We start from the raw sequence: 18,228 nt of genomic DNA, 5'->3' as shown, positions 1-18,228 counted from the left end.
AAAAGAAAAATGTAATTACAGAAACATTGGAAAAATTCTTAAATAGTGGGGGCATTTGGCCCTTGTGGCTTAGTAATCATAGGAGTGGAGAGGAGAGGAGTTGTTTTAAAATGAGCATGGAAAGATGAAGATAAAAAGCACACACATAATTACAAAGTTATATAATTCACCTACTTCTACATAAGCATCAAGGAAGCAAGCATGGCATATGCATGGTTTCATTATGGAGGCTTTACTTTAAAATAAATAAACCACCAGGTTTCTAGCTGGTATAGTTGAGAAGGTTTTGGTAGCACAGCGTTAAATCTCCAAAACTAAAGTAGAAATGGTGGAGGATTAATCAGCGAGCAAGTGAGTAAACGTCAGGGTGCAACAAAATGCTGTATCTTGCATTCTTCAGAATCTACATTTCCCTAGAGGAGTTTTTGTTCTGATGTTTATTTTCTTTCAGCATAGGAGGTTAATCTGTAGTGTTGATGCAGAATGCAGCTGAAAATTTTCAGAAAGGCAGAGTATCAATCATTTATCATTATGAGTATTTTTGTGTGGTGGCCAAAAATAAACAGAGTTGGAATCATCACACATTATTACTCTCACCTGAAGAAGAGGCCCAAGCCTTTGAAAAACCTTTGTCTTTGCCTAGAAGTAATATTGATCAGTTCTGTTTGAGATCCTGTTTGGGAACGCCTATCAGTCAGATATGCACGAGTGTGTATTTTACAGCCAGTCTTCTCTGGCCTGTTCACACAATTTGCTAAGCCAGAAGGTGGCTTGGTCAGCCTTAATACAGCATATTGTGTGAACCTAGGTATGATGGTGTATTTAGTAAATCATGGTTAAAAATCCTGACTTAGGCAACATGGGGCCCACTTTGCATCCTATTATAATCAATGGGCTGTTGTCTTTGCACAAACCTTTAACTACGTTAATGTGTCAAACATGCACGATTAAGCACTGAAGAGGGAAAGAGTGAGAAAGAAAGTAGGAAGTGCTAGCACATGAGCCCTTGCAGATGAGCTTGTTCTGCCTTGTTTCATGTTTGCTGTAATCATATTTCCCCTTTAAGGCTTGGCTGAAGTTATTTATGCTTTTTTTTTAGGGGGTGGTGACAGGAACTGAGAGAAACAGCCACAGATCTTACCTGACCAGCATGAGGAAAGGTAGTGCTAGAGGCTAGAAGGAGCAAGAGAGTTAGGAGCCTGGAAAGTTAGCAAAAAACAGAAAGAAGTTAAAGAAGCACCCTGAAAAAGATGAGTGAAGGTCATTAGTAGAAGGGGAAACCATGAGAAGGAAGTAGAATTGGGAGGAGAGGCATAAAGACAAAGGGAGGATAGGTGGGGAAGAAAAAGGAGGTCAGACTGGAAGATGACAAGGAAGTGACAAGAATAAGCCTGCAGTGAAGGCGGAGAGAGCAACTGATGGCAGCAAGTGCAGCTGGCTTGTAAGGACGAGGTGCTAAAACCTCTGGCTGGTTTGCCTGTCGTGGTGGTACTACTTCAGCTTGACCCACAGGATGATGAAGAGGCAGTTTAACCGGATGCGGCAGCAACTCAGTTACCCCAGTATCAGTGGACGGTAAGGACTAGTTGTTTGGCTGCATTGCTGGCCTCTCTTCGTGTAGGTTAGAGTGTCAGAACTGTGTGCTTAAAACTTCGTCTGGACTTAGCTTGTGTATCTTTAGCTGGAGGGGAGCTACTCTAAAGCTTGTCACAGGATAGCAGTCAATGGATGGAGGGATGCTCTCCTGGGATCTAATAGGGAGTAATCCCAGCTTTTCCTTTCCTTGGATCATTTAATTAAAGTTTGTTAATGGTTTACAGACTACCTTTCCGTGCCAGAATCTCCACTCACCAGACTTTTAAAAAGCTTCCGTGGTGATTAGCAGTGTGCTAAATTTTCCCAACTGATAGCCCTTGCTTCTGCAACCCCTTGGGTCTACCATGGGATGGGGAAAGTAGTGATCATGTCGCAAGTGAAACATTGCTGGTTGTGTCTATAACAATTTGATAAAGGTCTGAATCAAGGGACCTCCAAATCAGAATGCTGATGTATGGGGAGAATACATGAGGCCCCCTAACACAGCTTTCCCTACCTGCTATCTCCCAATGTACTGAGACTTCAACACCCAGATTTTGTAACCAAAAGGAGAAAGAGGTCTGATTCCCAATTGTTTAACAAGAACAAAATGATCTTCCCACTCATAGATAGATCGATCTCACTGCTGAAAGTAGGAGAACCAGTGTGGTATAGTGGTTAAGGTGCTGGAGTAGGGGTGGGGACATTCAGGTTCTAGTCCTCCCTTAGGCACAGAAGCCAGCTGGATGACCTTGAGCCAATCATTCCCTCTCAACCATTATCAGCATCAGGCTCTGCAACAAGCCAGTTGATAAACACCCCCCTCCCCCCTCATTGCATCATGCATTGATAGATTCTGCACTAGGTATGTGCAGGGCAAAAGCAAGCAGACCCTATGACCAGGCAGAATAAATGCTACGAACAGCAACCGCAACTGCTGAAATTAAGACAGCTTGGGCTAATCCGAAATTGATTTTGGGGTAGAAGAGGTGGAATCCAGTTCAGTTTTTTTGTTCCTATCATATAATAAGAGAGAGGCTTTTTAATTATCTTTTGTGTCTAGCTCAGTTAATAGTCCCTGGTATTAGTGAAACAAAAACTAGATTCTGCAGGATTGAAAGCTGCCTTTCCCTGCTGTAACTAAAACTGGCAAGCCCTTTGATTTTTGTGAACAACCACATGCTTTGAAACCTCATCTAAGGAGGCACAGACGCTTGCTTGCTCCTTCCTAAAAAAAAAGCAGAGGTTTTCAGATAGGAGATTCTGCATTTTACTTGTGGGGGAAGAAAGAAATTATTACAACTGAGCCTATGGGGTTTTTTTAAATTTATTTTTTAAGCCTTATCAGTTTCATGTTTAGTAACTTCCTTGAGCAGTTAAAGTATCTGCTCAATCAAAGGCTCATATTGGTGATCCTATGTATCCCTGAAATAAAATCTGGAGATTGGTAGGCTTCTAAAGTAAGTACCGAAAATGCAAGTAGTAATTTCTAGCTGGCAGGATAGAGAAAACTATGGCATTTTCAAGAATGCTGGAGAACCACAGGATCCCCATTCCTGACCTACAGATACTAAGAAAAAGGCCAAGGGCCATGTTTGTATTAGCTCATGTTACCAGCCTAGTGTTACTAACCCAGGTATCCTGCATCCCAATCACATCATACTTAACCAGCATGATACATTTAGTCCAACGTGCCTGAAAAGTATCAGGTTGGAAACGTTTTCTTGCCAAATATGAGCAAGAAGATTAATAGGAGTATCTTTGCTCCAAGAGAAGGCTGTGTTTGCTTAACAGGAGGAGGACAGATAAATAATTTTATTTTTATAACTCTGGAATATAATTGCCATTTGGAAGATTTAAACCAATATTCAGTTTGACTCTTGATTCTTCTTGTATTTCTGGGCTGCTTAGCAACCGCTCAGCAAATTTGTAGATGGATAGGATTTTACTTTTGTTCTACCAGTGGCAAACACATTTCACTAGCCCAAGGATAAACAACTTGGTGCCTTTCAACTCTTTTGGATTATAATTCCTGTAATCCCCGGCTGTTGATCATGCTGGATGGGGCTTTTGAAACTGTATTCCAAGACGTTAGAAGAACACCAGGTTGCTTATTCCTGCAGTAAACAGTCAGAAGGAGGATTCCATGAAGATGGGATGGGAGGTCTCTTCTTAACTTTGTTCCTGTTGTTTCTTTAGGCAGGAAGAGGAGAGAAATTTGCTTACCATACATTTGAAAACCTGGGCATGACATAAGCAGTAGGGCAGGGTTCTCCTCTCAGGTGTCCCGAAGCTGCTTTTCCTGTCTTCCCTGTCTAGTTGTTGTGAAGTTACTCATCCTCTTCCAGAATGGGGGTGAGGAGGATCTTTGTGGAATTGCTCACCTAGACTAATTTCACAAAGGACACTTAAGTATTGCTGCTGTTGCATAAAACAAGCAGCCTTGTTAATAACATGTCTTTAGGTTTAACTATTCTTTGTTTGCAACTTTCACTCAAATGCTATTGGAATCGGTCACAACACAATTAAAGAAAATGTGGGGAAAAGAATTAATCATTTCCCTGGATGGTTGGGGCATTGCAGAACATTGTGAACATTCTCTCAATAATGCAGTAGCAATTAAGGCGCCAAACTACTAACATTCTGATACTTGTGTTTTAGTAGTGCATCTATTTAAAGTGGGATTTTTTCCCCATAAGATAATGTGTTACAGTCATCCCCCCCCCCGGCATCCTTTGGTTATGATGGGCTAAAATTCCATTATCCCCAATAATAATGGGCAACATATTAGCTGAGGATTGTTGGAATTGTAGTCTACCATGTTTGGAGGGTGCCAGATTGTGGGAAATTCAACTGGAGCTAGAGATTAATTTCAAGTGAGACTAGAGATGAAGCCATGAAGCATACTGGGTCATGCTCACTTCCACTCTGCCTAACTGATCCCACAGGATTCTAGTTCAGATAATCTGGATGGGGAAGGGGAAGGATGCATTCTCTTGAACTTCTCGGTAGATAGCTACTTCTTTTACTCATCAGTTAGTCCCTCTGTCCAAGAAACTAGATGTTATTATGAGAGGGATACTAGGAAGCTCTAACAGTAATATTCACTGCCCACACCAAACTATGGTTCCCACAATACTCTGAAGAATGCCATCACTGTTGAATTGGATTTTTTTCTTCTTTGTATAAGGAAGAGTCCATACAGTCTGTTATAACAGTCATTTTCAGCCCATCAGCAACTGGTGAATGGATCCATAGCTTTTAGAGTTATCTTAGCCATAAGCTTATGCATCTCCACTTTTCCCGACTCCCTTTTTTCAGAGAGTTAGGGCTAAAAGTTGAAATGTGATAATCTACTTCTTGAATCAGCAGGACACTATACCAGTATAAAAACCACTGTCCACACAGCCCTTCTCTATCCTGTAGTATTGCTTCTATACAGGACAAGTTAAGCAAACCAACTGGTTAAGTCCTCTGACTTTGCTGCCCTCTCCCTTTCTGAATGCTACCAGCTAGTGGGAAATTATCCATCAATCCCAACAGCAGTGCAGGGAGGATAGAGCCTGGGGAGGTGGCAAATGTTGACAGATGGTGCAACCCACATCTCCTGCTTTACTGTACAGAGGGAAGCTCCTCACAAACTCTGCAAGCCCGTAGCCCATTATCTTTTCTATGTGCTCTGAGCAGATTTGAAAAGGTGCAAAGTTTTGAAATATAAAACAAGGTGTAAAGTTTTAAAAAAAAGGTGGCATTTTCACAAGCCTACTGAATGGCATGTGGAGGGTACATATTTTGAAAGAGCCACGCTCTCCTGCCTTCCTGCACACACTATGAAAAACGTGGCACTTTCAAAATGTGGTAGCACCCTGAGCCTGCTCCTCAGCACTTTCTGCGGGGAGATGGGGAAAAAAAACAAACTGGAGGTGAGTGCCCAGGGTAAAGGATGTGCCCACACCAGACTGAGGTGACATATAGATACAGGGCTGGTCCCATCTACTCCCTCATCTGACTGGGCTACCAAAAGAACAACTGGCAAACTGCATCGGATTTTATATTTCTTGAAACTGCCGCAGGTTGCTCTTGCTTAAAGGGGACAAAGGGGAGTTATGGTTCAGCTAAGGACAAAAGAAGGCTATATCACACATGGTTAGGGAAAAGATGAAGGCAACATCTTGGAGACACAGCAGAAAAAAGATTGCCAGCATATGTTTGTCTCATGATATACACCAGGGTTTCTCAATCTCAGCACCTTTAAGATGGGTGGACTTCAACTCCCAGAATTCCCCAGCCAACTCCCAGTTCTAGGAGTTGAATTCCACATGCTGAGGTTGAAAAACACTGATATACACGAATGGGAAAGGACCTTTAGCTTTTACCTTATTTGATTTCTTGGTTTGTGTTCGTTTCAGTTTGCTGTGAAATCCAAACTGAGCTTGTAAAGGTAACTAACTAACTTCCCATAAATTTCCCCCAGATCAGAGTTTGAAACCTGTTTCTAACCAAATACAGTCATCAGAAATAAGAGGGGAGGGAGGGCATCACCAGGCCCGGGACTAAGAATAAGAAGAAAGCAACATTTTAGGAAAAGCCACTTTCCAGACCATGAGAAAGTGTTCTCTACAACGTTTTCTGGGGGGAAAAAAAGAGTTTTACTCTGAACAAAACATCCATTGTAATCTTTTGAGTGAGTTGTGTTTGATTTGTGGAACATCTTAAACATTATGGAACAAAACAGCCCATTTTGCCCTAACCTTAGGAAAGAACTCCAGAACCTCTTCTGAGTTTAGAAAACTCAGAACGGAAGTTCTGGTAATATTTTGAGGTTTTGGTATGTTGCATGCTCAGATAGGGCCTCAGCAAATGGGGGCAGCTGACTGATTCTGTGTGGGCTCAAAGGCTAATCAGAGCCCTGCCTAGCTAGTAGCTGGATAGGAGACCATCTGAAACACCATGGCAGAAGGCTTGTCTGGAATAGCACCCTGGGAGAAGGTAATTATGGCAAACCACCTCTGCAATCAAGAAAATTCCAAAGCTATTATATCCATATAGTCAACTGAAGCTGAGTTTGACTTGAGGGCATCTTTACTATTTTATTTACCAGTGGCAATAGTATGTTGCGAAATCTGGGAAGTATTCCAATTTTCCCCAAAATAGCATTGTGCTGTTGAAAATTTAAATAGCAGTTTCCAGGCTCTCTGCATTCAGACTGCTGGAAACAATTATTTTCAAAAGGAACCAAGGGTAAATTTTGAGGCCCTTGCAGTTTCCTGATGCTGCCATCTATAGACCTGGGGCCTTCATTCAACTTCAAGTTGGATTGTGGGAATTAAACCACATCTAACATCTGAACATTCTGAGTCTGCATTTGCCTGACATAAGGCAGCTGCCTAACACTTTCATTGTGCACCGACATGTCTGAATAACTGTGAGTAGAACTGCCCCAACTCCTCCCCACGGCTTCTGCTTTTCCTGGATGCTAACCAGGCACATTGTAAGTGGCAAGTATGAGTCTGGAAAATCCTGGTTCCATTCTTCTTTCCCATGGATAAATCAGTCTGTCTTACACACAACCCTACCATTTTGCTGAAGTTACAATGCTGACCTAACCTCCAAGGAGGTGGCTTATAGTCATCATTGAAATAATATACACTGCTGCTAAAAACAGCGGTGCTTTTAAATCTATTTCACTAGAGCAAAAGCTAAATAAGATAGGAGAAAATTTAGGATTATTCAACAGAGTTTATATGTCAGAGCCCACAGTTGCTGAGGTCTTGTTAAAACAAAAACACAAAAACGTTTGAAATAAATCCAGGAATGGGGCAGGGAGGAAGCAGGTAACACTGTTTTATGGAAATTGCTATGCATCTGCCTAATGCTCTCAAAGTTTGCTCCAGAAAGTTTGGAAGAGGGAAGACAAAGCTTTGTTTCCCTAACAAAAGGCTACTGTTACAACATTGGATTCTGCACACCATAACCTTCCACAGCTGTAGTTGCTCTTAGGGCTACCTTCCTATCCTTGTTTAGAGTCATAACTGTTGCATTTGTTTGCACTGATATTAACCTAGAGCCAAAATCAAACTACTAACTTATAAAGTTCATGTCTAAGTGTGTGTTGGTGACCTCTTTTTTTCTATTGCTGCTGCTTCTTCTCTAGAGCCCAAGAGACAGCGGAATACTTAACTGAAGACTTGCTCCAGGTGAGGCATTCGGTTTCATCTGTGGGCATGTGCTTACCTGTAGCCCTGTGCTGGCAGAGGAGGAGTCACTTGTCTCAGAGAGCAGTTTGTTTTCCCTCTCTGTCTGAGTCACAGGACAATCTTGGACTGGAATCATCCTCTCTTGGTATAATCCAGGTCTGCTAGTAAGCAGCCTCGTGCAAGCTTGAGAGTACAATAGACTCAGTTGGGTGGGGGAGAGGACATCCTAGAAGATCCAGAGCACTAATGAAACAACTCAGACTAGCAAAAATTTGGAACATGCAAAGCTGCAGATTCTCGACAAATAGCTCTGCATGCATGCCACAGCTTCTTTCACCACCCACCTCAGAATTGCATCTCTGTGATGTTTTCATATCACTAAGCCTGTAGGTTATAATGGACAGCTTAGCTAAAACGACAAAAGCCACACATGTCAAAATAAAGATGCTTGTTTCTTCCCTCTTTCATACATTAAAAGTATGCAGCCCAAAGCTGTAAGGCTTCATGTGCCCCCTGCCCAGAAAGTTTGCGGTTGAACCCAAGTCACCTCCATAGAAAGAGGACATGGATGGATTGAGCTTACCTAATTACTTTTTAATTATCTTTTGAGGCTAAAGCCTGCACTCCAAAGAGTGGGCAAGATCAATAAAGCCAAAGCTTGATTTAATTTAAACGGAGCTCAAATATGAAATGTGTTGAATGGAATTTGTGCAATTATTCCCTGCCTTTAATAATTTCTTCTCCCCCTTTATAATTTGGCAGGCATAAAGAGTTGGCTCCCCCACTTTACCTGTCACTTTCTCCAGCTCTGGCAATCAGCTACCAGGCAATGTTTGATGGCTAAATCCATTGCTCTGTCTATCTGTGAAAGCCTCGCCACTTCCCCAGACACCGCATCCCAGTTAAGGAGAGTGTTGGGTGGATGTCCCCATGCCCACTGATGACATTTGATGGGAGGGGAAGAAACAGAGATGGAAGAATCCATCAAACCTTAACTTGCTTGCATACAATAAATAAGGACACCACCATTTAGCACTATCCTGCCTGTTGGCAGTATTGGGATGAACACTGGAGGTAGAAAATTTTATGTTGATATAGTTTTTTGTTGGCTGAAAGACTGGTGAGTAATGCATTAATTGAGCCATGGAATACAGCCCTTGAATCTATGTACTGATTCAGCAGATAGAAGCAAAACTATGGTTTCTGGGATTAAATGCATCTTATAATGCATATTAAAATAGCAATAATTCAGTTTTTGGTGCATGTTTTACTAATCTTGACCACCCTTGCTATTATCTGACTTCATTTGAAGGTTGATAAAATTAACATGTTAAATAAGACTATTATAGAAGGAGATGATTGGCAACTGAAGGTTCAAGTGTGATGAATGAATAGGAAAGAGCATTTCTTTAAGAAAAGACGGTTAAGAACATAAAAGATTTTAATCAGCCATTTCCCCTTGATCTGCAATTCCACATACTGGAGTATTATGCACACTCGTTTTATTATTACTTTTTTACAGCTACCTCATTTTTTTTTTCTGAGACCCATAGCAAGTGTAATAGTAATGCAGGACTACCCCTGAAAGAAATAAGGCCTTTCCCCCCCCCTCCCGATTTGGAGGCATTTGGTGTGGTTAATAGAAAATAGAAGCATTAAATCATTCTTATTGTCACACTTTTTTTAAAAAGTGTGAACACTGTGCCTCTGAAAATCAGTGTTTTTCTGCCAAATTTAAGGGATGTCATCTTGGGCAGGTTGCAGGTGAATCAGAAATAAGGCTGAGCACTGACGGTATTTGGGGCTATAAGCTGCCACTTTACTGCTGTTAAAAGAATTTGATCTGTAGACCCAAAGATTGCATGTGTTGTGTTAACTGCATAAATACCCAGGGTGTACAGGACAATTCTACACCTCCCTGCTGCTTTCAGATACCAACCCTGCTACAACATGCAATGTTGCCGGGTTCTGCACAGCAGGACTTAAAATTTGTCAGATGATGACCTGTGCCATAAACTAGACTGAATGAGCATCTAGTTCGCCATATTAGAGTGCTGGGTAATTTGATAGTCTTCCATATATTAATCTTTATGCTCCCCTACACCCATCTAACACTCCTACCCCACCTTTTAGATTCTTTTAGACCAGTGCTTCCCAAACTTTTTCCTTCATTACCCAAATCTCAGGGGGGAAGGAGGACATGATGCATGTGAGTGAAGAAAGGCTGGGGTGGGTGGAGGAGACTTCCCCGAGCAAATTGCAACTTCCCCTGATGGCTTCCCCTTTAACTTTGCTTGTGGGAAGCTGGCAGGGAAGGTTTCAATGGTGATCACGTGACCGAGGGATGCTGCAACCGGTCATAAATGCGAGCTGGTTGCCAAGCACCCAAATTTTGTTCACATGACCACAGGGGTGCTGCTGCAACAGCTGGAACTTCAAGAACCGTCCGTAAGTCCCTTCCTTCAGCACCCCAGAATGTATGGTTGTAACTCGAGGACTATCTGTATTATAAAAACAATATCATTGAATGATCTTTATGTCATTTCAACAAATTACTATTGGTAATTTCATCGATTTTCGTCTTAATAGGAATACTTTGGGAGATTTTTGAATATATTTTAGTACATGTGGCAGTCTTTAAGTCAATTTAAATGTCCCTGTTGTGAAGGGGTTCATGCATCATTACCCAAAGCAAAACCACTTTTACCCAATTTTGGGTAATTTACCCAGGTTTGGGAAGCACTGTTTTAGACTCTTGGTTTTTATATATACTTTCTGTTTTGATATATTTTTAATATCTTCCAGCTTTTCATAATTTTTATTTTTAGACTCTGATGTATATTCTATGCTTTTTAATTGACTGTACCCCACCCTCCTTATGCTTGTCTGTGACCGTAATAAATATTTGGTTTGATTTGATTTGATTTGATTTGATTTGATTTGATTTGATTTGATTTGCATGTGTTGTGTTGTGAACTGGATCTCTTTGCTTAAATGAATTGAGAAGTTTTTATGGGCAGGGAAGAGGCTTTCAAATAGATGATTCCTAGTGCTATCACTCACAAGACATCCTACAGCCATTTGGTCTTTCTTTCCTTAACTGATTTTTTTTTTCTGGCATAAAAAGCCTAGGGAAAAACAGGGGACCACAATATCTGAATTCCATGTAAAGTGTAAGATGAATGTAATGGAGCATATATATTAGTCAGCAATCTCCAAGAGGAGAAGGGGGTCAGGCCATTCTGTGTATGCTTTCAAAAATGTCTGCATTTTTTTAACTCCAGCCATGTGGTTTTAGTAACAGTACAATGTGTTTTAAGTCCTATAGGAATACTTGAATGAATGAATGAATGAATGAATGAATGAATAAATAAATAAATAAATATTTATTTATTTATTTATTTATTTATTTATTTATTTAATAAATAAATGTGTATGTTGTCTGACTCCTAACAACGCTTGAGTGGCTCACAATAAAACAAGGAGAATACAATAATAACCAATTAAAAATAATAATTTAAACAAATAAATAAAAGATGTTGAGAATGACAGACTGGACATGGATGAAGCAAAGGGTGCTCATCAAAGCCCTCTATATACAGTACATATACATGCATACAGACATATGTATGGGGAACCACAGTGGATGAATACATTTCCTCATCTCTTCCCACCTAACTGTTCCACTTTCTTTTTTAGACTGAACAGAGAATTGAACCAGTCAAACGGGCAGCACACAATGTGCATAAGAGGCTTGTGGCTTGCCTTCAGGGGCAATATGGGGCAGACCTTGACAAACGGGTGGTAAGTCTCACTTTTCTTTTCTTTCTTGTGGTTCTTTCTGGATCTTAGTTCACATTATGGGAAGCACATTTTTTTCCATGCTAACTCCCCATTCCAAAACACTCTTCCTCCTGCCACCTCATCTTTCCCAGAAGCTGAGGATATTCTACACAGAGAAAAAAAATGCAGTGGGTATAATTTGTGCCTATAAATTTTTCCCCTCTATGGGTGCTGCTTTGGGTGCTGATCTGGATTGTAATGCAGAGTTTGATCCCTGCTTTGCTTTTCTATAGCTCCTATACAGATCTCCATCCAAGATGCTTTTGAAGAGAGCAAAGAAACATGGGGATTTAAGTCTCCTCTAATATTAAGCTTGGCCCACAGTTCTATCCATAGCATTTATATTAGAATTTGGGGGATTTGAGTCTCTCTGCCCTTGCAGATAGTCTTCTAGTATCTCACATCCTCTGGATATATTGAACTAAATTCCCATAATCTTCAGCCAGTATTAACACTGGGCATGCTAGCTAAAAATTATGGAAACCATGCTCTAATTTATCTATTGGTGAGAAAAGTCAGTTCGAAGATACCAAAGGAAGAATGAGGGAAAGTGTCCTGAAGATTAACATACCCTGTGGATCATATTCAGTATCTGAGGGAATATGACACTGAACAGAATTCTTGGATCTTATGCAAGGAGAAGACATAAGTGGGTGATACAATCTTTTTATTTATATCAATACAGATAATTATAATCTGCTACTATTTAGTGGAGCTAAACAGAGGCAAAATCCAAATGTCTTATTGGTTGTTTTTATTTAGCATTCCATTTTGGCTTCTGTGTGTAAATATGTATGGAAGGAAGGAAGGAAAGGATGTAATCAATTACCCTTTTTCAGACTAAGATACCATACAGAACTCCTCTGAAGATTAAAAAAATAGGAGAGAATAATAACAGAGGCTACCATTCCTGAGGCATGGTAAAATGCAAATGACAATTGTAAAAAAGCAAGGGAATTCATTAATCAAGCTTTACAACTCTTTAATTACTTTATTTAATTACTTGTCTACTTTGGACCAGTAATACTTTTGTACTTCATATCCTTTAGAAAGGATTTTTTTTCATCTTCTTTCTTCTAGCCAGAAGAAACCAGAGGATGAAGTAATGAATTGTTTTCAGAATTCATCTTCATGTCTTAAGTCTCTAACTAAGTGACTGCAGTAAATCCAGCATACTAATCACCAAGTTCAACTAGTCAAGCTATGGACATTTTTTAGCAGCATGCGCCCCCTCATGGGGGCAGCTGGTGGGAGAACACGGGCAGATTTGCCATTAAGCCAGATACAAACTTTAGAATAACTTGACAGAATATTCCCCCCGCCCCACCCACCAACTTGGACAACATTCATTTAGAATGTTACATAATTTTTTGTCAAAACTTATCACTGGTTCTTCCATTATCACCATTCACTGGAGTGTAACATGCAACTATCATCAACCTCTGGACTTTTTCTGTGCAACTACAGCAACATAAATAAAACTTATTCATACTTGCTGACATGTATCTTGGCCTTTTCATTCATAATTAAACATATACCTTCAGTTTCCTGCATCAACTCCATAAGATTAGGCCATCTTCATTCAGAACTACTACATCCTTCCCCTTTCTCTTAATTTTAGAGATACGCAACATATCTATTTTTCTTTCATTTCATTTCATTAACTCACACTCCTTACTATTTACTCTTTTTTCATTCTAAATTATAATATTCTATATGCCATGGTCATCAGCAGATAGGCCAATAAATATTGATCTCTACCATCCATAATGGGCTTGGTCAATTGAAGCTTTCACATAATACTTTTTAGTAAATTATATAAGATATAGAATTGGTTACCAAACTCAATCACATCTGTACCACATATAGCATTCTCTGCTAAAGGTAAGGACAGTACATATCAGTTTGGGCATATTTAGGCCAGATGCCATAAGAGAAACTGAAGCTTGGTTTTAACCCATGTGTGTTCCCACCATTCTATGCAAGCTAGGACCTTTGATTTAGACATTGCCTGGAAACTAGCATACAGCTGCCCATATTTCACTAACTAGGAGGTATATCCAATATATGCACATATATTGCCCACATATGATTCAATGAACTACCATTGCCAAAAAATCTAATATCACATTAAGATACGGTGTTGGTGGGGAGAGAATCAACTCTCCCTTCAGTTATTATTACCTGTTAGGCCAGTAGTGAAGAAACAGAGGAAAGTTATATGCCTTATAAGAACTATAAGAATGTAGGCAAGAAGACTGAGATTTTATAACTGTAATTACCAACTGTTAGCTGGTATTGGTGTGAAGGAGTATAGGTCTTTTCCCTGTCTGTTCATGGTATTTTCTTATTTTCTCTTGTTTTCTTCTACAGAAAAAGTTACCTTTGATGGCATTATCAATCAGCATGGCTGAAAGTTTTAAGGAATTAGACATGGATTCCAGTCTTGGGTAAGAATTCCTACATTTTATGACTGAACAGCCACAGTGGTGTTCATAACTGAGCAACACCTATTCTAGTCTATTATCTCTGAGGCTCATATAAAGTTTACCCCCTCTATACTTTGCAAAATCATATTTTCTTTCTCAGTTTGGAAATGTCCTTTGCAGGAATATCCTGACTGAACTGGTTTTGTTTGTTTTTTAGACATGAAAATATTGTTTTTCTAGAGCAGTGTCCTTTTCCAGCAATGGTGTAATTAATATTAACCTTGAAATCCTCTTGCACAGAAGTAGAGGGCAAGTTGAGGCTCCTCTGTTTGCCTTGCCAGTTTTCCTCCACCACACACTTTTTCTGTTGGCCATGTACTTTAAGAAGCTTACCAACTATGAAATCTGCATTGGACTATGTACTACTGGGGGAAGTTTCTGCACAGCAATAGAAGTAAGTTGCAGAGAAAGCAGCAGAAATATAGAGTGGGTCTAGGTTTCACTAGGTGAAATCCAGGGGTGCACTTCTGTGGTGTTGCCTGCTTCCTAGGGCTTAGAGTGATGGGTCCAAGGTCACCCAACTGGCTTCATGCCAAAGGCAGGACTAGAACTCATAGTCTCCTGATTTCTAGCCTGGTGCCTTAACCACTATACCAAACTGGCTCTTACACTTCTGTTAGCAGAAGCCATTTCAGGATGTTGAGAGGGAGGGAGGCTGTTTCCCTTGCCTCTTGCGGAAGCTTGCACACCCCTTCAAGTCTGTTTCAAAGAAACTCTCATTTTTCCAGAGCAGACTATAAGAATGCGCAGGAGAGACATAAAGAAGAGAAAGCCTCATCACACCACTGCAAACCTGCTAGTGCAGCCTTAAATTCTACTGTTTAACATTTAACAGGTCTTATTTGTCCTGCTGCCATTCCCTTGGCTTCCTCTATGCAGTGTAACAAAAGAACAAAAGGCAGGGTTTTTTTTCATACCAGTCACACCAAACCACAGAAACCAAAGTATTTTTTACAGGAGATCCCACAAGTAACATATGGCTGTTGCATTACTGTTATCATCAGAAACTATAATCAACTGAAACTGTTATCAACTGAAACTAAAAAGTGCAGTCTTTGGGGGTTTATCAGTGTCCGGTACATATGTCTGCCACTCAACAAACATATTTTTTAGAAAGTGAATTTCTGGAAAGGAGCTGCTGAAGGCATAAAACTGCCTGTGTACAGTTTTGTATCTCCAAGCATCATAATTCCAAATTCAGAAGATTATTTCTTTGGGAATTGTGCTCAGGCCTCCACCCGTTATCATTTTCAGTTGGAATGAGTTGATTGTGATTTTACCCCCTTTTAACCAGATTTTTAAACTGCTTATTTTTATTTTTAGTGGCCTTATATGCCCTCTGGACAAAAAGATGGGATACACATCAAATAAATTAAAGTGCACCTAGAAATAATTGCAGAGGTTATTTGTGCCAAACTATTTGAGACAAATTGGGATTTTTTTCTAATTTGGTGCCCTCAATTCCAGCACATGACTTGCAGTGCAACACATCTAGAAAATGCTGGGTTAGAGAAGAATGCTATTTCTTGTTGTTTAGGAAAAAGCAGCTGTTGAGGGATCCAAATCAGGACTGTGGAAGCAAAAGAAGAAAATTTGTACCATATGTTGGTCCCCAAAGATCTTCTGGTAGATTGATACTCTCATCTTCCAAGTCAGGTTTTCAACTCTTTCTTCTTTGCTTCCAGGAAAGCTCTAGAAATGAGCTGCTGCATTCAAAGCACACTGGCCAGGATCCTTGCAGAGTTTGAAATTACCCTTGAACGAGATGTCCTACAACCCCTGAATAAACTGAGTGAGGTATCCTGAATCTCAAATCAAATCTTTATTATGGTCATAGATCAGCATAATCTTTAATCTCTTTTTTCTTCAGTCCTATTTCCATGTTTACTTAACCCCAGCATTATCACGATTTGTACAGCGATGCAGCAGTTTATTCAGTAAACTATGGTTAAGTGATTGATGATGGAATGCTCTATGAACCCAGCCATATAGTCCTTCCTAACAAATGGGCAAAAGCTGCCGTAACTTAGTAGCTATGAGAACTTTGGCTGTAATGTGCATTTACAAGAAAGAACAAAATTAAAAGGTGGTTCAGATTTTGTAAGGTTGTTCACAGCTATAGTTAAACGTCAATATGCATGAGAAATAACTTCTTTTGTCATGCTTGACTTTCTGACTTGAGCAAAATCAGGAAACAGGCATTTCCTGTCAGGATACCAGTAGGAAGACCACTAAACTGCTTCCGCTGTTCAATGTTAACGAAAGTAAAATAGGTAAGATGTCAGCCTACGCCCAGGGAGACCCAAACCCACTCTCAGTCATTGGAAGCTCACTGAATGCCTTTATGCCAATCACTCAACTCACAGAATGTTTGTTGTAGGAAAACTTGGAGGGAGGAGTACCGTCTATCCTCCCTTGACCTCCTGGAGGAAAAACAGGATATAAATCTAATAAACAAATAACAAATCTGCCTACGGGACAAATTCTCAGAGTGTCCTTACAAGGGCCATCATAATATTAAAGTCAGGAAAAGAATGAAATGGACAGAAATCCTGGAAACACAAGGAACAGGCTATTGTTTTGTGTGGGTTACAAATGAACAGGACCTTAAATTAATAGCATTTCCTCACTAGTCACTTAAAGCATTTTCTAGTGCCATCCAGCCATCACTGAGGAGATATAAAGCTTATTATTGTTGGTCGCACAGTCAGCCAGATGTTTAGACTGGATTTGGCATTTTATCCACCTATTGAGTCCTTCCCAAGGTTGTTGTAGTTGTTATTGTTGTGGTTGTTGTTATTAGTATTGGTCACACAGTCAGCCAGATGTTTAGACTGGATTTGGCATTTTTATCCACCTATCAACTCCTTCTGAAGGACCTGGGATAGGTAGATGTTATTGTTTGATGATGTTAAAGGTATTGTTGGAGGATGTAAGCTGTTCCAAGCAATTGATTCCTCCTCCTCCTCCTCCTCCTCCTCCTCCTCCTCCTCCTCCTCCTTCCTATTACTGCTACTGCTACTGCAACAACATCTGGATGTATCTAAAGAACACTAAAAAAGTTACTAGTTAAAAGTTAGTGGGGATGGTGCTTATGGGAGCTGACGATAGTGAGAACAGGCCCTAATGCCTTCATCCCAACCTCTTCTAGGAGGAGCTGCCTGTCATCCTGAAACACAAAAAGAATCTTCAGAAACTTATTCTGGACTGGAACACCATCAAAAGCCGGTATTGGGGGGGATATGAATGAAATGGAAAAATGGGGAGGGCTTGAAGAAACTTTTGAAAAGGAGTGTGGGGAAAAGTCTCTTAAGATGCAGCTCATGCTCTGCAGGGGGCTGGTTGTATTTTCAATAACATCACCTTGGCAACAAGACCTCTGCCATCCAAAGCCTTAAAACAGTGACTAATTTAACATCATGCTGAGCTATAGTTTTCTTTGATTTTGGGCTTAGGGTTTGTGTGAACTAGCCACAGTGGTTTCTAAACGATAGTTTAGGGCTTATGGTATATTGCAATCCCTGCCAACTGAAAGAAGTTAGGTTTGAATAAAACACATTTTAGCACAGTGCTTCAGTCCTTCAAAACTACCTCAAGCCTTTAATGTGTCTTTTGTTTAACCTGTCACCAGATGCATTGTACTATAGTTCCTATTACTCACAGCCAGCATGACCAGTGGGAGATTATAGTCCAACATTTACAGTCCTCACTTACCAACTGCAATTGGGACCGGCAACTCTGTCACTAAATGACATGGTCATAAAGTGAAACGTCACATGACTGCACCAACTTATAATGTCAGTTCCAGCTGCAGTTGTTAAGCGAATCACTCATGGTCGTTAAGCACAATGTCACATGACCGCGACTTGCGACTTCCTGTCAGCTTCCCCATTTACTTTGCTTGTTGGAAACCGGCTATGAAGGTCACAAATGGTGATCATGTGACCGCAGGATGTTGTAACTGCCACAATTTCAAGGACTGGTTGTAAATTTCCTTTACAGTGCTGTCATAACTTTGAACAGTCACTGAATGAGCGGTTGGTAAGCAAGGACTACCTGTATTTAGGAGATGCCAGGTTGGGAAAAGGTGCACTAATGGCTGATCCCCTACATGTTGTTCTGTT

At 40.3% G+C, this 18,228-nt stretch overlaps 1 protein-coding gene across 2 annotated transcripts in view; it reads left to right on the top strand.

Annotated features, from left to right (window-relative positions):
* The first annotated feature begins 952 nt into the window (after window positions 1–952).
* The window catches only part of SH3BP1 (SH3 domain binding protein 1), a 32,793-nt gene continuing 15,517 nt past the window's right edge, over window positions 953–18,228 (top strand). The window contains exons 1-6 of one of the 2 annotated variants that reach the window (XM_025163399.2): window positions 953–1,575; window positions 7,730–7,772; window positions 11,472–11,576; window positions 13,989–14,065; window positions 15,790–15,901; window positions 17,256–17,332. In XM_025163399.2, coding sequence (XP_025019167.2) covers window positions 1,514–1,575; window positions 7,730–7,772; window positions 11,472–11,576; window positions 13,989–14,065; window positions 15,790–15,901; window positions 17,256–17,332 — 476 coding nt within the window. In that variant the 5' untranslated portion in view covers window positions 953–1,513. The remainder of the gene's footprint in view (window positions 1,576–7,729; window positions 7,773–11,471; window positions 11,577–13,988; window positions 14,066–15,789; window positions 15,902–17,255; window positions 17,333–18,228) is intronic. The other variant, XM_088141054.1, reaches the window with a different exon arrangement.

Source organism: Python bivittatus, unplaced genomic scaffold (genome assembly GCF_059951505.1).
Source record: "Python bivittatus isolate LINGU-HERP-01145 unplaced genomic scaffold, Pbiv_v1 ctg000330_np1212, whole genome shotgun sequence".
NCBI classification, from domain to species: domain Eukaryota; kingdom Metazoa; phylum Chordata; class Lepidosauria; order Squamata; family Pythonidae; genus Python; species Python bivittatus.
Note: the sequence above shows the minus strand (reverse complement) of the source record. Positions and strands in the feature narration are given on the sequence as shown.